The sequence below is a fragment of the Cucurbita pepo genome, chromosome 9, assembly GCF_057944985.1.
Source record: "Cucurbita pepo subsp. pepo isolate OVF chromosome 9, ASM5794498v1, whole genome shotgun sequence".
Lineage (NCBI taxonomy): Eukaryota > Viridiplantae > Streptophyta > Magnoliopsida > Cucurbitales > Cucurbitaceae > Cucurbita > Cucurbita pepo.
Window position 1 is genome coordinate 9,128,574 of NC_141806.1, and position 25,316 is coordinate 9,153,889.

Here is a 25,316-nt window from a genome sequence, read left to right on the forward strand (position 1 = left end):
TCCTCAAAAATAAGTCTGGACCTTCAACTTCTGAAAGTGTTTTGATGAAGAAGACGGGTAAAGGGTAAAGGGAAAAATAAGATTCCTACTAACCGCAAACACATGGTTCAAAAAGCAGATAAAGGAAAATGTTTCCATTTAACGAAAACGAGCACTGGAAGAGAAACTGCCCAAAATACCTTGCAGAGAAGAAAGACGAAAAGACACAACAAGGTAAATATGATTTACTCGTTGTATAAATATGTTTAGTAGAGTATGAAAACTCAACTTGGATACTAGATTCAGGGGCGACTAATCAAATTTGTTCTTTTTACCAGGAAACTAGCTCCTGGAGAATGCTTGCAGACAGCGAGATAAGACTCAGGGTTGGAACAGGAGAGGTTGTCTCAGCAAGATTAGTAGGAAATTTAAAGTTGTTTTTTGGAGATAGATTCATTATATTAGATAATGTACTTTTTGTTCCTAAAATGAAAAGAAATCTAATATCTATCTCTTGTTTATTAGAACAATTGTATAAAGTATCTTTTGAAATCAATGAAGTGTTCATTTGCAAAAGAGGTATTCATATTTGTTCTGCAAAACTAGAAAACAACTTATATATGTTAAAACCGAGCGAAACAAAAGCTATTTTAAATACCGAGATGTTTAAAACAGCTGAAACTCAAAATAAACGACAAAAGATTTCTTCTAATACCTATCTTTGGTACTTAAGACTAGGCCACATTAATCTCAATAGGATTGAGAGATTGGTTAAAAGTGTTATGTTATGGAGCCTAATACTTATTTATAGCTTGGTCAACGGTTATATCAAGTAAAGCTATATTTGGTAAAGCTATATATAGTAAAGCTATATATGGTAAAGCTATATATGGTAAAGTTATATCCGGTAAAACTATATATGGTAAATAGCTATATATAGTAGATGGCTAAATCTGATAAAGCTATATATAGTAAACTATACCATATATATATATCTGGTCCGGTAGAGCTTTGAAAATGTACTTTTCTATTCTCTGTACTCTCTCTTGTTGTACATACCTGAAGTCATCGATAAAAAAGAAGAATCCTTTTAGCCAGAGTTCTCCTTGCAATTTTCTCTATCACATTCTTTGTGTTCATCTAGATCGAGCGTGTGCGTTGTTGTGTGATCCTAACAATTGGTATCAGAGCTAACGACTGATATCGATCCTAACAACTGGTATCAGAGCTAACGACTGATATCGATCCTAACAACTGGTATCAGAGGCAGGCGGAAGTCAGAGTCAGGCGAAACTCGCCACGATCTGTGAAGATGGAAAGTTCAAAGATTGGAATTGAGAAGTTCGATGGATCCGATTTCGGTTTCTGGAAAATGCAGATTGAAGATTGTCTGTACCAGAAAGATCTTCACGAACCTCTGTTGGGGGTGAAGCCGGATACCATAACCACGGAACAGTGGAAGCTCAAGGATCGACAAGCCTTGGGGCTGATCCGGTTGACGCTATCGAGAAACATGGCGTTCAACATTATTAAGGAGAAGACAACGTCAGGTCTGTTGAAGACGCTGTCGAATATGTACGAAAAATCGTCGGCTATGAACAAGGTGTATTTGATGCGGAGATTGTTATGAGTCCTTGTGAGAACTGCATTATGAGCAAACATAAACGAGTTAGCTTCACAAAGATTGTTAGAGAATTGAAGAAAAGTACCATGCCCTAAAACGTATAGTTTGTAATAAAAACATATTCTATTTTCAATAAAGTTATTATTGTTGTTTATCAAGTAAAGATTGTTATTGAATAAAGTGAACATTACGATCACTAATCTAAATCCAATAAACTAAGAACACTCTGGCTATAGTATGATTACTTGAACTATATGTAGTGAATAAAAATCATGGGACCTCGTGCATGTATGTATGTCATGTGTATCGGGATACTTCCCCGTTATGTTAAGTTAGTACGGATGCATACCTTCGATATATATGTTCGACATGTTATCATGAAGACCTTTTCTTTTATGAGGGTCCAGTCACATGTATTGTGTTGTGCCCGACAAAGTCCGACCTAAGGGGCACGTATACCAATCCGTCTGAAGGGTCCATGTATGCGTACGTGGACCGTGTGTAGAAAAGTACCATGCATCCAACTCTGCCAAGAATTGAAAAAAAACTAAGGTCATGCTATGTTTTAAACGATAGGTCACAGTCATATATTGTGTGTGATTGCATTACTAACCGAATAATATAACTTTACACGATATAAGGTGTTTGCCTCACTAGTTGTGTTCGTATATCCCAACACCATTTTCGCATTTATAAAGAAATTTAAGAGGACCCTCTTGTAATTAAATATTATTTTGTATTTAATTTTGGTGTTGTTTATCTTCCTTTAAATTTATATTTTATCGAATTTTCTTGTTTTATTTTATGTTACTTTTCATTTTTTTTGTTTGCTTTTTCATATTTTTAGTTTTGGTCCGAGATCAAAATTCTTGAAAATCGGACATCAAGAAAGATTGTGGAACTACAATGTAATATGTGAAACTTTTAATAAGATATATGGAAATTAAGGGATTGTGCCTACCATCCTATTCTAAGATCGATGTGAAGATGACAGAAACATGAGCTTTTAATACCTATTTTAGATTTTATTGTTCTAAACTCTCTCTCAGATTGGTCCGTAAAAAACATCATTTTTTTTTTAGTTTTAATATAAAAACTATATTACAACTTTGAAAACTTGTATTCATATACAAATATAATATTTTGTTTTTCTTCATAATTTAAAATTTTGGAGAACAACAATACACTTCGTTACGAAATAAATTTCAAACAAAAAAAAAAAAAACAACATTTTTGTGTTATTCCATTATTTTTCATTGGTTCCGGAAGGATAATTCCACCAAAAGGAGATAATAAAGCTTCTCTAACTTTTATAGTTCCACTTGTGAATCAATTCATCAACATTAGCAAGAAAGTTTCTCAAGTAAATTCCATCATCTTTAGCCGTCCAAAGACAAGTTCCTACAGTTCCACGTTTGCACCTATCACGGAGCCATAAGTGCTGCGTTTCAGGCCAAAAGCTTTCAAATGAGACATATGCTTGTGGCGTCTCCAATTTGCACCAATAGAGGGTTGATCCCCAAAAGCTAACCTTGAAGTTCCACTGGTAATCATCTCCATGATTAAGCAAACGATGATACCCCAAGTCATCGTCTTTAGACTGACAATGCACAAGCAACCCAAGTTTGCTTAGCCCGTTAACCACATGAATGTAATATCTAGAAGGTCCTGGTGGTGGTAACGCGACCCTTGGAACCTGAGCCCCAACTAAAGCCACCGTGAAAAGAAAGAAAACGACAATATTCTTTATCATTTCCTAATCAACCTTTAGCTTAACTACCAATTTGTGTTGGACATGTGAATAAATATACGTACTTATAGTACATGCAAGAAACTATGTAAATGCATGCTATGGTTGCAAAAAAACTCAATCATTTAACTAATCTCGGTTATGCAACACAATTTAAGGTTAATTTTGGGATAATTTGAGAGATTTATTAGATTTTCACTAACAAAATTCCTTGAATAGATAATAGTTATTAGCCCAAGAATAATAAATATTTCATTGATTTTTAAAACACTCTCATAAAATGGACAACAAAATATGAATACTTCCCGGTAGAAAATATAAAATAGAGAAAGCAATTCATAGATTACATATGGTATAGCACCCAAGTCCAACAAGGCATTAAATTCCCGATTTATTTTTTTAAGTTGAACTTTCAAACTTTTTACGAGGACCTTAGAAATTTTAGGGTGAGGTAGAACAGATAAGTTCAAAAAATTCTAGAACTATAGTTTCAAACAGGAATTGCGCAAGACTTCTTTCGCAAGAATTACTCAATGCCTGTTGGGAGAACCGTTATGGGGTTTTGATTTCATCATGTCACACCCTGAATCTCTAGGATGTTGGGTTTTATGCCCTAAAACGTATAGTTTGTAAACAAAAACATATTCTATTTTCAATAAAGTTATTATTGTTGTTTATCAAGTGAAGATTGTTATTGAATAAAGTGAACTTTACGACCACTAATCTAAATCCAATAAACTAAGAACACTCTGACTATAGTATGATTACTTGAACTATATGTAGTGAATAAAAATCATGGGACCTCGTGCATGTATGTATGTATGTCATGTGTATCGGGATACTTCCCCGTTATGTTAAGTTAGTACGGATGCATACCTTCGATATATATGTTCGACATGTTATCATGAAGACCTTTTCTTTTATGAGGGTCCAGTCACGTGTATTGTGTTGTGCCCGACAAAGTCCGGCCTAAGGGGCACGTATACCAATCCGTCTGAAGGGTCCATGTATGCGTACGTGGGCCGTGTGTAGAAAAGTACCATGCATCCAACTCTGCCAAGAATTGAAAAAAGCCTAAGGTCATGCTATGGTTTAAACGATAGGTCACAGTCATATATTGTGTGTGATTGCATTACTAACCGAATAATATAACTTTACACGATATAAGGTGTTTGCCTCACTAGTTGTGTTCGTATATCCCAACACCATTTTCGCATTTATAAAGAAATTTAAGAGGACCCTCTTGTAATTAAATATTATTTTGTATTTAATTTTGGTGTTGTTTATCTTCCTTTAAATTTATATTTTATCGAATTTTCATGTTTTATTTTATGTTACTTTTCATTTTTTTTGTTTGCTTTTTCATATTTTTAGTTTTGGTCCGAGATCCAAATTCTTGAAAATCGGACATCAAGAAAGATTGTGGAACTACAATGTAATATGTGAAACTTTTAATAAGATATATGGAAATTCAAGGATTGTGCCTACCATCCTATTCTAAGATCGATGTGAAGATGGCAGAAACATGAGCTTTTAATACCTATTTTAGATTTTATTGTTCTAAACTCTCTCTCAGATTGGTCCGTAAAAATCATCATTTTTTTTAGTTTTAATATAAACACTATATTACAACTTTGAAAACTTGTATTTGATGGTGTTAATATAACACATGCGGAAGCAATTTGGATCTTAGGCACTTTTAGAACATCAATTATTGTAAATAACTAGCATGTTCATAAGTATTAAAACTTAATGGGTTTAAATACTAACCTTTTGTAGTTCAAACTCCTTTTGCCTCACGAACCGGTTTCGAACCACCACTAGTGTCTTCTCCACTATCCTCCGGCCTTAGAACGGGATTGTGGAATCCGGTGAGTGACTAAACTTGGGAGGGATTTTGTATATGTGAAAGAGAGTGTTTGTTTCAAGGTTTTTTCATCAAGATGAAGAAGAATCCCTTCCAAGTATCATGATCACTCTATTTAAAGAGTCAAGTTTGCATGTTCATGCAAACTTGAGATCACCAAATTTTGACACTTAAAATTCCACTCAAATGTTTGGGATTATGTGGCAAGCATGCATGTTTGAGTTAACCAAATTTTGACACTCAAAATTCCACTCAAACTTGTGGGGTTTATTTGGCAAACATGCAAGTTTGGTTAAACCAAATTTTGACACCTCAAAATTCCACTAACATGGATTTTTCCATTAGATGAAAGTCAACATTTTGACTTTCTTCATTTTAATTCAACAATTAATTTGAATAATGAATTTCAAATTAAAGTAACATTAAATGATTAATTAAACTATTTAATTAATATTTAATATTAATTCAAATGTCAATCCCAATCAATTCCGACACATAATTGATTTAAGATATTTAAATCTTATTTAAATATCTCAGATTCTCTCTTTTCGTTTAATTCGTAAATAAAACAAAATTGCGGTTAAATATATCGTATATATGTAACGCATATTCCCTAATTTGAATTCGAACACTTCGAACTCACTCGTCACACTGTTCTATGGTTTAGTCCGATATGAGCTAGCAGAGGGACCTAATGGACCTATAGATCATGGGCTCCAACGATCGAAGATTAACCGATTAAACTCATTAACCTGGTTAACCAACATTCGTTAACTACTAGGACACTCCACTATAGCCTAGTAGTTGCACTCCCCTCACTATAGATATATTTCTGTCCATCTGATATAACCATGATTAGTAAGTCGATCCTTCACAGGTTGTTCGTAACTAGAGCTGGGTCAATTTACCGTTTTACCCCTGAAGTCATTTCTTGTTCCTTATGTCTCACTGATCCTCTAATGAACAATTGGTTTGTGGTCCAACCAGTAAACCGAATCCCTCTCAGGCCAATGAGAGGGTGGGGCCCCTTGTTCAAGACATGGAGTCAGTGCTTAAGGGAACTACCTTTCTTCTATCCCTAAAAGAGGGTAGGAGTGAATTCCGTCTTGCACCCCATGTCCCCAGCCATTCACCCAGTCTTACCCCTGAAATGGGAGGCCTGTTGAGTCGGCGAACTAGAGCCACTCTCACCCATGCAAATCTAAGGATAATTCCGAATAAACAGGAGTTCATGGTTAGCTCAGGATTAAAACCGAGTTACCTAGGTTATCAAATGAAAAGAAAATCAGTCTCAACAGTAAACGACTTTATAAAGTGAGAGTGGTTTTCTTCATGGTCCGATCTTATGCAATACTCATTGCATAGGACGCCCCCACTCACATGTCTCCACATGCACAATTTAGTGATCACATTGTTTATATCATATACAAAAGTGGGCTGCATCCATAGTGTCCCCAGAATAAGGTACTCAGTCTTATCCTTATACTATAGATCATTTTGACTATATACTTGAACTTGATCCACTCTTATGTCTCTACATATAGTTCAAGTAATCATACTATAGCCAGAGTGTTCTTAGTTTATTGGATTTAGATTAATGATCGTAAAGTTCACTTTATTCAATAACAATTTATTACTGAATAAACATCAATAATAACTTTATTGAAAATAGAATATATCTTTGTTTACAAACTATGAGTTTTAGGACATAAAACCCAACAGTATTCATATACAAATATAATATTTTGTTTTTCTTCATAATTTAAAATTTTGGAGAACAACAATACACTTCGTTACAAAATAAATTTCATACAAAAAAAAAACAACATTTTTGTGTTATTCCATTATTTTTCATTGGTTCCGGAAGGATAATTCCACCAAAAGGAGATAATAAAGCTTCTCTAACTTTTATAGTTCCACTTGTGAATCAATTCATCAACATTAGCAAGAAAGTTTCTCAAGTAAATTCCATCATCTTTAGCCGTCCAAAGACAAGTTCCTACAGTTCCACGTTTGCACCTATCACGGAGCCATAAGTGCTGCGTTTCAGGCCAAAAGCTTTCAAATGAGACATATGCTTGTGGCGTCTCCAATTTGCACCAATAGAGGGTTGATCCCCAAAAGCTAACCTTGAAGTTCCACTGGTAATCATCTCCATGATTAAGCAAACGATGATACCCCAAGTCATCGTCTTTAGACTGACAATGCACAAGCAACCCAAGTTTGCTTAGCCCGTTAACCACATGAATGTAATATCTAGAAGGTCCTGGTGGTGGTAACGCGACCCTTGGAACCTGAGCCCCAACTAAAGCCACCGTGAAAAGAAAGAAAACGACAATATTCTTTATCATTTCCTAATCAACCTTTAGCTTAACTACCAATTTGTGTTGGACATGTGAATAAATATACGTACTTATAGTACATGCAAGAAACTATGTAAATGCATGCTATGGTTGCAAAAAAAACTCAATCATTTAACTAATCTCCGTTATGCAACACAATTTAAGGTTAATTTTGGGATAATTTGAGAGATTTATTAGATTTTCAATAACAAAATTCCTTGAATAGATAATAGTTATTAGCCCAAGAATAATAAATATTTCATTGATTTTTAAAACACTCTCATAAAATGGACAACAAAATATGAATACTTCCCGGTAGAAAACATAAAATAGAGAAAGCAATTCATAGATTACATATGGTATAGCACCCAAGTCCAACAAGGTATTAAATTCCCGATTTATTTTTTTAAGTTGAACTTTCAAACTTTTTACGAGGACCTTAGAAATTTTAGGGTGAGGTAGAACAGATAAGTTCAAAAAATTCTAGAACTATAGTTTCAAACAGGAATTGCGCAAGACTTCTTTCGCAAGAATTACTCAATGCCTGTTGGGAGAACCGTTATGGGGTTTTGATTTCATCATGTCACACCCTGAATCTCTAGGATGTTGGGTTTTATGCCCTAAAACGTAAACAAAAACATATTCTATTTTCAATAAAGTTATTATTGTTGTTTATCAAGTGAAGATTGTTATTGAATAAAGTGAACTTTACGACCACTAATCTAAATCCAATAAACTAAGAACACTCTGGCTATAGTATGATTACTTGAACTATATGTAGTGAATAAAAATCATGGGACCTCGTGCATGTATGTATGTATGTCATGTGTATCGGGATACTTCCCCGTTATGTTAAGTTAGTACAGATGCATACCTTCGATATATATGTTCGACATGTTATCATGAAGACCTTTTCTTTTATGAGGGTCCAGTCACGTGTATTGTGTTGTGCCCGACAAAGTCCGGCCTAAGGGGCACGTATACCAATCCGTCTGAAGGGTCCATGTATGCGTACGTGGGCCGTGTGTAGAAAAGTACCATGCATCCAACTCTGCCAAGAATTGAAAAAAGCCTAAGGTCATGCTATGGTTTAAACGATAGGTCACAGTCATATATTGTGTGTGATTGCATTACTAACCGAATAATATAACTTTACACGATATAAGGTGTTTGCCTCACTAGTTGTGTTCGTATATCCCAACACCATTTTCGCATTTATAAAGAAATTTAAGAGGACCCTCTTGTAATTAAATATTATTTTGTATTTAATTTTGGTGTTGTTTATCTTCCTTTAAATTTATATTTTATCGAATTTTCATGTTTTATTTTATGTTACTTTTCATTTTTTTTGTTTGCTTTTTCATATTTTTAGTTTTGGTCCGAGATCAAAATTCTTGAAAATCGGACATCAAGAAAGATTGTGGAACTACAATGTAATATGTGAAACTTTTAATAAGATATATGGAAATTCAAGGATTGTGCCTACCATCCTATTCAAAGATGGATGTGAAGATGGCAGAAACATGAGCTTTTAATACCTATTTTAGATTTTATTGTTCTAAACTCTCTCTCAGATTGGTCCGTAAAAATCATCATTTTTTTTAGTTTTAATATAAAAACTATATTACAACTTTGAAAACTTGTATTCATATACAAATATAATATTTTGTTTTTCTTCATAATTTAAAATTTTGGAGAACAACAATACACTTCGTTACCAAATAAATTTCATACAAAAAAAAACAACATTTTTGTGTTATTCCATTATTTTTCATTGGTTCCGGAAGGATAATTCCACCAAAAGGAGATAATAAAGCTTCTCTAACTTTTATAGTTCCACTTGTGAATCAATTCATCAACATTAGCAAGAAAGTTTCTCAAGTAAATTCCATCATCTTTAGCCGTCCAAAGACAAGTTCCTACAGTTCCACGTTTGCACCTATCACGGAGCCATAAGTGCTGCGTTTCAGGCCAAAAGCTTTCAAAAGAGACATATGCTTGTGGCGTCTCCAATTTGCATCATGTCACACCCTGAATCTCTAGGATGTTGGGTTTTATGCCCTAAAACATATAGTTTGTAAACAAAAACATATTCTATTTTCAATAAAGTTATTATTGTTGTTTATCAAGTAAAGATTGTTATTGAATAAAGTGAACTTTACGATCACTAATCTAAATCCAATAAACTAAGAACACTCTGGCTATAGTATGATTACTTGAACTATATGTAGTGAATAAAAATCATGGGACCTCGTGCATGTATGTATGTCATGTGTATCGGGATACTTCCCCGTCAAGATCTCTTATACTCCAACATCGTGAAGAGTTTAACTATCTCCATGTCGGTCTTGTCCAAGTCGCGGTAAAACCATTGTTCAGACTTGGATTAGATATCCCAGTCCTTATCTCCTTACGAGATAAGAGACATGAAGATTTCAAAACAAAAGATCATTAATTTCTGCTTTGCAGAACGTTAGTAATTCTTTATTCATTTGAATAGGTCGGACTTTTGTAGGAATATTTTTCTCCTCGAAAGCTTTGATATAAGGAAGATCAACAATATGTTGTTTCCTATTCCAAAATGCATTTGGGATATTTGAACAAACTTCTTTTTCTAATTGAGTTTGTAAAGTTTTAATTTTAAACTGGACAGTTTTGTTTTGAATTTGTTCTTCTATTCTTTTGAATGAAATTTCTTATTTCAAAAAAGAAATTTGTTTTTCTTTATAATTTAATACATTTATTGATTGAATAATTGTATTCTTTTGAAGGTTATTTATTTCGCTAATCCTTATGGGAAAGAAAGTTAAATTTTATCTTCTTTCCTAAGGCTTTTGATTCTAACCCTTTTTCAGTTATTCTAAAAGGATATAATTGAGTAATGAAATGAGTACCTAGGATTAGTTCTTTTACTAGAAGGAAGGAATTTACGAAGCAAATTCCATCATTGCAAACATGAACTTTTGATAGTTTGTAATTAATTTTGAGTTTGTTGTTGTTAGCACCTCTAAGGCCCTCAGTAGTTTTTTCAAAATACTTTGTACGTATTAAGCCTTCTTGAATGCAATTTTGATCGGCTCCATTATCTATGAGAGCCTTTAGTGTGATTTTGAAATCATAAATTTTTAAGGTAACGAGAGCGTACCATTTTTGAAATTGAGAAGTGGTGATGGCTCCAACGAAGGAACTTTGAAAATCTTCTTCATCCAGGTTCGGTTGCGTCGTTTCCTTTTGTGCTGGCAGCCTTTCCTGAAGATTGAGAATTTCTTGACGAAGCGTATAAGATTCTGACCTGGTTTCAGATCTTAGCGCCTGTACCTCTTGTTTGAGATTATTAATCTCTCTTTGTAAATCTTGAGTAGTGAGTTCCCTCGGTTTTTCAAATCTTTGGAGAACAAATTGGAGTCTGTAGGGATTTCTTTCTTCCCTTTCAGTTGGCCTAGAGATTGTCTTCGCATCCCTAAGTCGTTGAGCAATCTTCTGTTGAATTTCTGGGTCTTGAACTTTTTCTACTACTTCGAGTAGAATTTCTTGATCCTTGGTAAGGACATTTATGCATCCTTCGCACGTTCTTTTTCCTTCTTGTTCTGATTCGTATTCTGTGCTAGAATATGAATCAGATTCTTCTTGGAGTTCGAGGATTTCTCCCTCGCTTGATTGCTCTGAGTCAGTTAGGGTCAGTCGTAATAGCTGATTTTTCAGCTCTTGATCTATATCCAACTCATTGATCTTTCCTTTGATTGGACACTTGTTAGCATAGTGTCCTTCTTCACGACATTTGAAGCAAGTTTGCTTTTTCTTTCCTCTATGGGTTTTTGTAGGAATATACTTCCTTCTTGAGTATGTTGGCTTCTGAGACTGCACGGGTTTACTCCGATATGTTTCTCTAGGCCTGTATGAATGATAAGGTTTTGGATGCGTCTTAACCTTCTTCCGTCTGGAGGTTGAGGGAGCTTCTATTCCCTTGCATCCATATTGATCGCAAAATCTACCAAGCTCTTTTCTGTTTGATATCGAAGAATTGAGCTTGTTTTGAATCTTTGACTCATTACAAAGTCTGAGTCCTTCTTCTATGATGAAGGATGCTATGGATCCGTATGACAAAGTTTGCCATGGAATTGTTCCATTGTACTTTGTCTTAAGACCATCTTTGATCCTCCTTGAGAAGTGTTTTGGTAGTCCATTGACGAAATTCTCTTTCCAGAATTCCAACGAACTATCTGTTCTAATAAGAACTTTGCTGAAGTACATGTCTTTGTACCACCTGAAATCACCTAAGGTAGGACATTTCAGATTCATGAGTATCTCAGCGGATCTCTCCTGGTATTTTAGAGGGTCGCCGACGAAGAATTCTATGAGGGTATATATGAGGGTGTTGACAGCATCCTCTACCCTTTCATGTTGTACCTCGGTCCTAGTTGATGGACCTTCTTTGATAATTTGAGTAGTTGGTCTAATGACATAGTGGTTTAATATCTGTTGGCGGGTTGTTTCGTCGAGATATTTGTCCCACCAATCCTTGAGTTGCCCGGTAAATCCGGTTACCAAAACTTGAGCTATCTGATGGTCGGATTTATGGCCTTGTAATTTATACGCGCCTGCGGCCATCATCATTTCATTTACAACATTCATTATCAGATAGTCAGACAATTAATCGATATTCCATTCATAGATTGCTAAACCATCGTAATGAGCTTGAGTTTGTAGTGTCTTTTCTTCGAACTGGATATCCGGAAAAGACGGTTGAGGATACCAGTTTTTCTGATTACTGGCATTATTTTGACTTCTTCTAGAGATCCTTTCAATTCGATTGTAGAAAGGTTCTTCTCTCTCGTTTGCAATCTCGTCTTCGAATTCTTGGTTCTCGTCATCATTGTTAACGACATTGACAGATGAATCTTGAGGCGTCATGGCGGGATTTAATATCCTGTCTAACTTTTCCTCTATCTTGGCCATTGCAGCCTCTTCTTTTGAAATCCTTTTTGTAAATATTTCGAGATTTGCCGGTCTGAGTATTGGTATTGACTCATCAACCTTTGGTACAGAGCTGCTTGCCTGTTCTTGCTGAGTACCTGATTTCTTTGAGATTTTTCCCTCGATACTTTCAAGTTGAGTAGCGATCGTGGATAAAATCTTATTTGAATAATTGTTTTGATGCTGGATATTCTTGATATCTTTTAGGGTCGGATTACCCTTTTCTAGTCCTTCTGGAATATGTTTGAAAGGGCTAGCTTTGACCTTTTCTCCGTAGTGGTTGTCGAATTCGACTTCTTCTAACGGAGGATGTTTCGAATATACCTCGCCTCTTTTGGTAGTCTTCCAACTCCTCTGGGTCAAGGTGCATACCTGCAGAATATTTTCTTCAAACCATTCGAAGAATGGTATATTTTCTTTGATGGCTTCCATATGAGAATACCACTGAGCTCTTAATTCATTTCGCTCAGCCTCTTTGTAGGTTTGGAAGAAGGCATTTCTTTTTGAAGAGTTGGTAGTTGACATAAAATCTGCTTTCAAAAATTCTTTGTCTATCTGGAAATCAGCTGTAATGACATTTAGCTGGCTTTCGTAGACGGATTGAGTATCCATATCCGTATGGGTTGGAGACCTTGAGCCATCTTCATAGTGGATTGACGCTCTTTTTTGATCATAACTGACCTCTTTTACCTTTAAGGGGTCATACATTGATCTTGATATTCCTGAAGTACTTGGTCTAGAACTCAGGAATTCTTTTACTTTTGACTCTGACGAAGGTTCTTCGCTGAATTTTATTTCAACGCTTCCATCGTCATGTTCGATAATTTGGACTGGGTTTTGAGATTCTTTCCTCTTTGGAAGATTTGCATCTTCTATTTTCCAGAGAGTGCTTCTGGTTATTTGATCCCAAGAGAGTGTTTTGGGGACAGTCACTGATGATTTTCCAATATTTGCTTCTATGAGCATAGTCCATCCTTTTGGTGAGGATCTTAATGCTCTTGGAGAAATGTTTGTATTCATGAGCTTATAATAAACCCTGAATATAACGACTGAAGAATGGGTTTCAGCCTTGATGTTTAAATTTTTTGACTGTAAATCTAGCATGAGAGCTGATAATATGTGTGGGTCCTGGAGAGACAGAGTAAAGTTTGGATAACAATTGAAATAGACTGGTCCATTCTCTAAATTGGATTGAACCATTCCCAATAAAGAATTTGAGAAATCTTCATGTCTCTTATCTCGTAAGGAGATAAGGACTGGGATATCTAATCCAAGTCTGAACAATGGTTTTACCGCGACTTGGACAAGACCGACATGGAGATAGTTAAACTCTTCACGATGTTGGAGTATAAGAGATCTTGAAAAAAGATTCAGAGATTCCCTATTGCTATGAATTGGGATGTTCTTCTCTGAGAATTTGATGCATGATCTTTGAGTAAAATTGAAGGTTGAAATTTGGTAGATAGTTTTAGGATCTACCTTTGGAATAGTCCAATTTTTGAGTTGATCTTCGATTCTAGCAATCTGGTATTCTTGATTGATAGTATTTGAGATTGTGAGATTTTCTCCCCTTCGATGTTCATTTGAACTTTCTTCTTCATCGGTAGAGCATTTGAGATGGCTTGATTTTCTGAGCTTTCTAAGAAATTCGTTCATAAGATAGATAAGAAAAGAGTAGGATGATTTTTCTCTAAATTGTTCAATTGATATTCAAGAGAGAGCTATCGGCCGATCGATGCCCTCTTTACATTGATGAAGTCCCTTTATAGACTTCGAGTTTGTTCGTAAATTTGAAAAACGTCAACTAAGAGATAAGATCGAATCTAAGAGGACAGGACCCCTGCAAGATCTGTTTTCCTATAAGACATAAAGTAAACTAATAATTTAAAAGACTAATAATTTACCGACATTAGTAATTGGCATGTGAGCCTTTACTGTGTGGCTGACAAGTTGTCAATCTTTGTTTTGTCTTTGGTAAAGTTGTCACGTTGTAGATAAGATTTTCTTCAGAATTTTTCATATGACTAAGCACCCAAGCTTGCCAACGGACTTACTGCACTTCCCGCGTCTTACCACCTGGAACACAAGGGCTATTCGCTCAGCTATCACATACTTCAAATTCTTCTGAATTTTCATATCTTCCTCCTGGTTTCTGTGATATCGCTCTTAAAGATCGAGTAACTCCTCTTCCCTCATGAATAGAAGGCTCTGATACCATTTACAAATGCTTATTGCCTCCCATTTCAGGGGTAAGACTGGGCGAATAGCTGGGGACATAGGGTGTAAGAAGGAATTCACTCTTACCCACTTTTAGGGATAGAAGAGAGGTAGTTCCTTTAAGTACTGACTCCAGTTGTTGAACAAAGGGCCCCCACCCTCTCATTGGCCTGAGAGTGATTCGGTTCACTGGTTGGACCACAAACCAATTGTTCATTAGAGGATCAGTGAGACATAAGGAACAAGAAGTAACTTCAGGGGTAAAACGGTAAATTGACCCAGCTCTAGTAACGAACAACCTGTGAAGGATCGACTTACCAATCATGGTTATATCAAATGGACAGAAATATATCTATAGTGAGGGGAGTGCAACTACTAGGCTATAGTGGAGTGTCCTAGTAGTTAACGAATGTTGGTTAACAAGGTTAAGAAGTTTAACTGGTTAATCTTGGATCGTTGGAGCCCATGATCTATAGGTCCATTAGGTCCCTCTACTAGCTCATATCGGACTAAACCATAGAATAGTGTGACAAGTGAGGTCGAAGTGTTCGAATTCGAATTAGGGAATATGCGCTACATATATACGATATATTTAACTGCATTTTTGTTTTATTTACAAATTAAACAAAAAGAGAGAATTTGAGATATTTAAATAAGATTTAAATATTTTATTCAAATATGTGTTGATTGGGATTGACATTTGAATTAATATTAAATATTAATTAAATAGTTTAATTAATCATTTAATATTACTTTAATTTGAAATTAATTGTTGAATTAAAATGAAGAAAGTAAAAATGTTGACTTCATTTAATGGAAAATCATGTTAGTGGTATTTTGAGGTGTCAAAATTTGGTTTAACCAAACTTGCATGCTTGCGAAATAAACCCCACATATTTGAGTGGAATTTGAGTGTCAAAATTTGGTTAACTCAAACTTGCATGAACATGCAAACATGACTCTATAAATTGAGTGATCATGGTACATGGAATGTCTTACTTTGGGAAAAACCGTGAGGAAAACCTCTCATAAACACTCTCTTCATATTTACTAAATCCCTCCCAAGTTTAGTCACTCACCGGATTCCATAATCTCGTTCTAAGGCCGGAGGATAGTGGAGAAGACACTAGTGGTGGTTCGAAACCGGTTCGTGAAAAAAAAAAAAGAAGGAAATTTGAGCGACAGAAGGTTAGTATTCAAACTCATTGAGTTTTAATGCTTTTGAACATGCCAGCTAATTTACTATAATTGATGTACTTAGAGTGCCTAAGATCCAAATTTCTTCCGCATGTGTTATATTAACACCATCATAGGAAAATTTTTGCCAGTCAATGTTTATAAAATAAGAGGGAAATCAAAATGTGTATTAATATATGCCAAATTCATCTAACGAGGGAAGCAGGAATGAGATACATGATTCCCTAGGTCCATAATCCCTCTATTACTTCTAAACTCTAGAGTACCCTCTCGTCACGATCAAGCAATCTACTTGTAGTCTCTCATCACATCCTTAACCTAGCAGGGAACCAATTGTTTACTTTTGTCCCGAGTTTCCACACTCTTGATACAAAGGCCTGGGCTGAAAACTTAGCCTTCGCAATGGTACACGGTGGGGAAGAACATGGTGAGTGTTGGTCTGCTTGCATCCATGGGAGTATTAACTGGTGAACCCGTCCCACAGGCCATGAAGTAACCCTATGGTGAGGGGGTGCTACCCCTCGGTACATGCCACCTAAACAAGTTACTCACATGATCAACGGCCTCTCATAGGACGGATCTTACGTGCAGGGTAACTACTACCTTGCATCGTGATTAATGTCCTAAAACACGATGTGTCCACAATGCAGTGTAGTCGATCTACCACTGAGTAACAAGCCTTGGACATAGGATTGCCAGGTGTATGGCTAGTGCCGTAAATCCTAGGGGGAGTGTCTTGGAGAATAAATCAATAACAGAATAAATACCTAGAAAGTACCAAGAACAAGAGAAAGATCTAGGTCTAGAACATGGATCAAGACCCTAGTTCTAAGTACAAGAACCAAGAACCAAGAACCATGGTACTAAGGCCCTTAAAGGATGACCAAGGTTTTAGAATCCAAGGACCAATGTCCTTCGAATAAATCACGATAAGAACCCCAAGTTAACAACAAGTGGGCCTAAGTACTTACAATAAGAAACAAGAACAAGACAAGAAAGAGTGTGGTATCCTAGCATATCAACAAATGGATTGAGAGCCTACAAGCAGGCTACATATTAAGTCTTTGTACTCATTCCTTATTCTCCATTTTTTTCAGGTAAGGAGCTGGTCGAAGTCGGGAGTGGACTCTTGGGCAGGTGCCATAGAATAAACTCACCCGTCGTCCTCAACTCTTTTGTTTTAAAATTCTTTGAGTTCGTTTCTTATTTTTTGTTTTAAATTTTGTCGTGTTGTAAATTACTTATGTGCGCACACTATTTTGTTATAATATTGTCTCACCCTCTGATCGCCCTTCGAGATTCCATTGGTCTCAGACCTTTAAAGGTGTTCAATCCTAAGTCTCGACCCACCAATCTCCGTGCTTACCCTAGACTTAACTCGATTCTGTTGCTTATTCTTTAAAGGGAGAGATCACACAATAATTCACCAGGAGTCACACATGCTCAATGGGACGATAACATCCATCCAGCAGCCAGATTGCTGATAAATAAACATCTCATCCGCTGTCATAGCATGATTACTTACACCAGTACTAAAGTATATCAAGACAGTATACTGGGTAAGACAAGAAATTTCAACAACTAGCAAGTCTGTTTTCATTCTTAGTAAGTTTGCTAGGTCGTTGTTAATCAAGAATAGCTACCTAGGATTAATTTTACTAGCATGCATTCATAAGCAAGCGAATTGTAAAAGTACTGCTTTGTAGGTTTTCATGTTGTTACTTACAGATTTGTCGTGTGCCTTCTCGAGTAGGATTAGAGGACAAAAAGAAAGTCTATACACGCTCTCACGTGCTTTTCTAGCACCAAAGAAGTTTTCTACGTGCGCATATACAGTCACGGGTCGCGTATCGTTGGTTAGTGAATAGGTCGGGTAGGATTTTGAGCACCCGGATCAAACTCCAGTTCTTTGGTACTGTTTGAGTTCATGGGCTCCAACGATCCGAGATCAACTAGCTAAACTCATTAACCTTTTAACCAACATTCGTTAACTACGAGGACACTCCACTATAGACTAGTAGTTGCACTCCCCTCACTATAGATATATTTCTGTCCATTTGATATAACCATGATTAGTAAGTCGATCCTTCACAGGTTGTTCGTAACTAGAGCTGGGTCAATTTACCGTTTTTACCCCTAAAGTTACTTCTTGTTCCTTAAGTCCCACTGATCCTCTGATGAACAATTGGTTTGTGGTCCAACCACCAAACCGAATCCCTCTTAGGCCAATGAGAGGGTGGGGCCCCTTGTTCATGTAACAACCCTAAATTTCACATATTTAGAGTCGCCACTAACGTCTCATGCTCATCTATAATGCGGAAATATAACTCTTACATGAACATCATTTATAATGTAAACTTTTAAAAACGTTTAAAATAACTCCTCTGGAAAACACAGCCATGGTCTTACCTGTTTAAATACAAAATACTAAAATTTAGAGATAATAAAAACAAATACAAAATAATTTAAAACAATGCAATGCAAAACAACCTATTATAACTCAAAACTAAGAATTTAAATATGAGTCTACCCTATGCATGTGCCATAGTCTCTGCTCGCGATGCCGCTGTCCTCCGTACAAGTGCTCCTTGCCCTTTACCTGAAAAATGATGTGGCACACGGCCTAAGTATTTCAAAGAATACTCAGTAAGTGGCCCCACTATAGGGGCCACACAAATGCAAACACATGCAATCATGATTTAGGGACCTATCTCTAATCCTCTTAGGGGTAGCGTCCAGTCTCGGACGAATTGGATGTGTAGTACTTCCCAACACACGACTCACACGTTCGAGTGTGAATCCCAAGGGCGCTAGCACACCCCCTGGACCCTCTGGTCAAGCTAATATGTAGCGACGTCTGGAGGTCAGTGGAACCCCATAGTGTCATGCGCCTCATGAACATTCTCATCTGTGTGCGTTTGCACTTGTGCGCATTCGCGCTCATCATATGGTGCGCGTCCGCACTCATCATCTCTAGGGGAAGTAGCCCTATGCTTATTTACATACAATATGCATGAGGTCCCTCTAAATCCATCATAATGTCTCTTCTGATACAACCCTCTAGTCTCATCCTTTGTTACTCTAGGTAACACATACTCGTGGATATTTATATTAATATCATTTTCACGCTCTTAAGGTTGTGTCCTATGTCGATCTAACGACATGATGCAATATGACACGCATCATCATATAGCATGCTCAATATGGAAAACATCATCATATTAAGGTAAACATCATGCAATCATCATACTCATCATATTGCCACAAAGTGCATCAAACATATCAAGTTCGTCATTCATCAAAATATGTATGTACTGCACACATCATCAAGTATCGTAACCCACACATCATCATAACTCATACATCATCATAACTCATACAATGTTTAGCCTATCCTATAGTAAGGCCACTTACTTGGTTGGCCTTGGCCGAAGTACTCCCTAAATAGCTAAATGTAAGCTCCCGTTCCGTGAGAGCTGCTTCCTACGTTGCCGGAGTTTGTTTCCTATCACACCGTTCACCACTTTCCGTTAGTATTTCACAATTAATTTACCTATAATTCAATAAATGTGAAATATGGCGCTAAAACGGCCTCAGATACCTTAATCGAACCCAAAAACAGATTCGGGAGGGTCGAAACAGTGGAAATCGAGCTGAAAATAGGTGAGCCGAGCTGAACAGCCGCTGGGAGCCGCCGGAGCGTCACTGGAGGAGCCCAAGCCGTTGCACCGAGACGAGGCAAGGGACCGCCTGCGCCGCTATGTGACACTTGGCAGCAACAGAGCGAGCTACGTCGTACGGTAGCGTTGCATCGTAGCGCGGGTCGCAGCACGGTTCAAGTAGTGGTCCAGGTCGTGGGCTGCAAAAGGATACTGGGCCAAGACTAATCGTTGGGCCTCGGCTTACTGGGCTGGGTTGCAAGTGTTTGGGTTGTAGGCTGGCTCGATTGGACCGTGGGTCTGGTCTCGGGTTGGTTCAACTAAACCATAGCTACTGGGCTGGTTTGAGGTATGGGCCGCTGTAGTTGGGCTGGGCTGAAGGTAGAGGTCGAGGGAAAGAATGGGCTGGCTCTCTCGAGTCTTGGGTTCGGGTTGACTCGGATCTATGGATCTCGTCTTCCTTACCCGACTTTGGCCAATTTTCTGGCGAGTTTTCTCTCTCCTTTCCGTGGTGTTTCTGTTGCCGATTTCGGTCCTCTTTCTTCCTTTTCCTCTTTATTTGTCGTCCTTCTTTCTTTTCTGGGAGTTTTGCGGCCTAAAATTTCCTAAAACCACAGATCTAAGAACGATTAGGAAAACCCAACCTTTTGACCTCGGTTATCGATGACGGCGCTTACGAAAAAGCACAAAACGCACCTTGAGTTATTGTGCTTTCATTAGGGATCCTTCTCATGGTGGTAACAGGTCGTTTGGTGTCAGTTTGAGGGTGGTTTGAGGGTTCGTCGGAGAAACTGGATACTCGCCGACATTTATCCGAAATCTCTCTCTCTCGTATTTTATTTCTTTTCTCCCTTTGAAGGTATTCTGATAGGTGCTGGGAGTCGTGGGCTGAAGACTGGGCGTGGTGTGGCCGTCGTTTCGCGTGGGGTTTGGGAAACTCGGCGGTCACCAGAAAACTTGCGAGTTTTCTAGCGACTGAGTTTTTTTTTTTTGTTTTTTTTCTATCTTGGGTCGTTACATTATCTACCCCTAAAAAGAAATTTTGTCCTCGAAAGTCTCAAACTCTTGTACCAACTCGGGGTATTTTTCTCTTATTTAGTCCTCACACTCCCACGTGGCTTCCTTACTGTGGTGATTCCGCCACAGTACCTTAACGAACACAATGCTCCTGTTGCGTAAGGTTTTTACTTCTCTAGCTAAGATTCTTACTCGTTTTTCCTCGTAGCTTAGATCTTCATTGAGTTGGAGTGGTTCGTAGTCTATTATGTGGATAGGGTCCGTAATGTACTTCCTCAGCATCGACACGTGAAATACATCATGTACTCCTGAGAGGGCTGGAGGTAGGGCTAACTTATACACTACTGGACCAACTCACTCTTAGATCTCGAATGGTCCAATGAATTTAGGACTTAACTTGCCCTTATGTCCGAATCTTAACACACCTTTCATAGTTGCCACCTTGAGGAATACTGGGTCCCCTATCTCAAACTCCAGGCTTTTACGCCTTACATCGGCGTAACTTTTCTGTCTACTTTGAGCGGTACGCATCCTCACTTGAATTTTCTGGACAGCCTCATTGGTGAATCGAACCAGCTCGGGTCCTACTAATTCTCTCTCTCCTACTTCGTCCGAACATAGTGGGGACCTACACCGTTTCCCGTACAGGGCCTCAAACGGTGCCATTCCAATAGTTGCTTGGAAACTGTTGTTATACGAGAATTCCATCAGGTGGAGTTTAGAATCCCAACTTCCCTTAAAATCTAGTACACAAGCGCGTAGCATGTCCTCTAGAATTTGGTTTAAACGCTCCATTTGTCCATCTATTTGGGGCTGAAAGGCGGTACTAAAGTCAAGGCGGGTACCCAGCGCTTTTTGAAGTCCGAGCTAGAACGCTGACGTAAAGCGTGGGTCCCGATCTGACACTATAGATACTTGGACTCCATGTAGTCTTACTATTTCTTTCACATACAGCTATGCCCAATTGTCAACTGTATATGTAGCTTTCCCAGGTAGGAAGTGTGCCGACTTGGTCAACCTATCGACAACTACCCGATCATTGTATAGCCTTTAAGCGTTTTGGGTAATCCTACTATGAAGTCCATTGCTATGTTTTCCCACTTCCACTCTAATATGCTTAGGGGCTGCAACAACCCCGCCGCATTTTATTGAGGATCTTTCACTTGTTGAAAAACTAAACACTTGCTCACAAACTCGGTCACGTCCCTCTTCATGCTCTTCCACCAGAAGTGTTGTTTTAAATCTTGGTACATCTTAGTACCTCCTAGGTGCATGGCAAATGGCGAGTTGTGAGCTTCGTTAGTATTTCTTTCCTAAGCTCCTCTATTGTCAAGACATATAGGCGTCCCTGATACAATAGCCCTTCATCTGTGGTCTTCGAGAACCCATTTACTAGACTCTCAGCTAGCTAGCTTAAGACATTCTGTAGGTTTGGATCCTCTCGTTGGGAGGTAACCATTCTTTGCCTAAGTATAGGTTGCACTGTAAGTCGAGCCAGTTGTGCCATGATTTTCTCGGTCGCTACAACTATGTTGGCTCCCATGAATTTTCTTTGTACCCTTACTTCCCTCGTAATGAGGGCCGAAGAGTGGGCCGCATTTCTACTCAAAGCGTCTGCGACCACATTTGCTTTTCTAGGGTGGTACCGGATATCTACATCGTAGTCCTTCACCAATTCTAACCACCTTCTCTGTCTCATATTTGACTCTTTCTGGGTGAAGAAATATTTAAAATCTTGTGGTCGGTTAAACTTTGAATTTTCTCTCCATACAGTTAGTGTCACCAAATTTCAGCGTGAACACTACAGCAGCCAACTCCAGGTCGTGGTTAGGGTAATTATCTTCGTAATCATTTAGTTGACGGGACGCGTATGCAACAACTTTACCGTGTTGCATTAACACACATCCTAGCCCATTCTTTAAAGGCGTCACTAATACAATTAGTTTATATAAAACTGAATCACGAAATATTTAATCTGTATTTATAAATTCATTAATTGAGAAGATTAATATTTCACAGATGATCATATGCGACTTGATTTTAATTCTTAGTGAGTTATGAACTCTTGTCTATGAAGGTTATCCTTTTATTTGTATGGATGAGAATGACTTTCGTAACCTAATCATTATGCCTGCAATTTTCAGTACTTGACCAAACGGGAGATGAGAACATAATTTCACGAGATGACTTTCACCCATTCTCATATATGTAAGTAGATGAGTAGTTTCCTTTAGTGTTGATTTTGAGATTTGAACAATGAGGCCCACCCCTCTTACTGGCTCGAGAGGGACTTAGTTTATGATTGAATCATTAACAAATGGTTCATTAGAGAATAAGTGATACTTAAGGGGAAAGATATAATTAAGGGGTATAAAGAACTTTTGACCCAGCTGTAATTACGGAAAAATTGTGAATGATTGACTTGTTTGTAATGATTATATCAATTGACACAACTTGTTCTACCATCCATAAAAGTGCAACTCTAAATATATAGTTAACGAATCAAAATTGATTAATTAAGACTTTAATTTAGTTAAAAGAAAATTTTGAAGGATACAAATTAAAATTTAATCTAAGAAAATAGATCTAATTTGAAGGGTTGGAATAAATATTTAATATGTTAAATAAATACAAATAGAGAAAAATATATTTGATTTAAAGTGTTTATTTAATATATTAGATATATTAAATATAAAAAGACAAAAAAAAAAAAAAAAAAAAAAAAACTTAATCTGAACCGTTCACATTAATATTTAATACATCAACTATATTAAACATAAAAGCTAAAAGTAGGTTTATTGTATCACACTTCCATCTTGGCTAAGAATCCCCCGGTTATCCCCCGACTATAACTCCGCATCATTTTTTAGTATAAACGATGCACAAGTCACCTTTTGATCTTCGGGACAGTTCATTTATAACGACTCAAAATTTTTTATTTAATTTAAGGTCGCGACTGTATACATATCATAAATATTGAATGCGGAAATACTACCATTTAAACTTTCATGAATCATAACCTTCAACTTAAAACACAGCCATGGACTTACGTGTTTCGAAAAAAACTTTAAAAACAACACAACAAAAGGCTAAATAAAATAAATGAACGTTTAAATTAAAAACATCATATCCTAGTCTAAGTCTAAGAAAATAAATACGACTACTCTATGCATGTGCAATAGTTTCGAGTTGCGATGCCGTCGTCAGCCGTACAGGAATGCCTTGCCTTAATCTAAAATAAAGGTAGCACGTGGCTTGAGTATTTTAAGAAATACTCAGTAAATGACCCCACTATTAGGGGTGAAATGCAAAAACATGCAAATGCAATGACGGAACCTATCATTTAAATCCATTTTCCTACGGTACTGTCCTAACGGGTAATTTGGATGTGTATCATATACTCTACACATAGCCCATACGTGCGAGTATGGACTCACAAGTCAGTTCGCACACCGCTGGGCACCCTTCCTTGTTAGGCGAGCATACTCCGGGAGATCCTTAGGCCAGACACCCGTTAGAACTAGTAAACGTCACAACAACATTAGGTTAACCATAATGATCGTACCCCTGCCTGACCGTCGCAGCATTATGATAAACATAATGATCGTTTTCCTGCGTAGTCATCGCAACATTATGATAACCATAATGATCGTATTTCTGCCTCGTAACGTATTTGTCCGTACTATTGTGAAGGTAAGGGGTATCCCCCAATGCATGAACACACAATAATGCATGAAGTCCCAACATTTTTTCATTTTCATTATCATTTAATACAACCCCACTAGCGTTCCGTACATCCCATATCATTTTTCATATCACTTATCATATCTTTCATGCATATGCTGGGGTCGTATTTCATGCTAGTTCGTTGTTTTGCATGTCAATCATATCATATCATTCAAATTACATAAGTGTATCATAATCATAACATTTCATGCTTCCAGGCATAATAATTTTCATCATATACGTATCATGCCATAACATATCGCATCACAATATTCATATCATAAGCATGTCAATTTATCACATATCTTACCATAACATATTGTCTTTATATCATATCACAATATATATACATCCATCATTCACATATCGTATCATAATCATATCATATCGTAAAAACTTCGTGGTCATATCATTCCCTAACTTAACATAGCCTTAACATTCTTATACCTATCACAGTCATGTCGTTACATGAACGTACCCTGACGTTATCGTTCTATCAATCTATCATAATTCTATCTCTTTCTACCCATAACCTAACTATATTCTTTTATCAACCTCTCATATCCATAGTACTTCTAGATGTAACCTCACCTTCACGTTTCATGAACAAATCTTACTTCTATCGATTCACAAATAATTCACACATATTAGTATATATGACATGTGTAGAACCACGAGCATGTGTCAACATCAAATATAACCATATCAATAGTAAGGTCAGTTACCTGGTTAGCTTAAGTTGTTGTCACGAATATATCCTTAATGAATGTTCGATTCTGTCCCTTGAAATCCAAGTAAACCTATTTGAACCCATGACATAAGTTTGAACCCTATCAAATTACCTCTCTAATTTAGATTGGTCCATTTACTTTTATTAAAAATCTTGTTTTCTATGATTTTGTATAAAAAAATTGACAGAGTTATTTTGTGTTTGTATTTACTTTTCTTTCTATATTTAGTTTAA

The 25,316-nt window shown here is 37.0% G+C and overlaps 2 protein-coding genes across 2 annotated transcripts; both read right to left on the bottom strand.

Annotated features, from left to right (window-relative positions):
- Window positions 1–2,906: 2,906 nt before the first annotated feature.
- LOC147791252 (S-protein homolog 1-like) lies at window positions 2,907–3,356 on the bottom strand. The gene has a single exon (XM_087126601.1). It carries the CDS (start codon window positions 3,354–3,356, stop codon window positions 2,907–2,909), a length of 450 nt encoding a protein of 149 aa, XP_086982727.1.
- A 3,765-nt stretch (window positions 3,357–7,121) lies between these two features.
- On the bottom strand, window positions 7,122–7,571 carry LOC147791253 (S-protein homolog 1-like). Its single transcript, XM_087126602.1, has one exon. The coding sequence runs from the start codon at window positions 7,569–7,571 to the stop codon at window positions 7,122–7,124; it is 450 nt and encodes a 149-aa protein (XP_086982728.1).
- Window positions 7,572–25,316: the final 17,745 nt, after the last annotated feature.

Coding starts and splice junctions, on each gene's coding strand:
- LOC147791252 (XM_087126601.1), bottom strand. CDS start 3,356: ATGATAAAGAATATTGTCGTTTTCTTTCTTTTCACGGTGGCTTTAGTT.
- LOC147791253 (XM_087126602.1), bottom strand. CDS start 7,571: ATGATAAAGAATATTGTCGTTTTCTTTCTTTTCACGGTGGCTTTAGTT.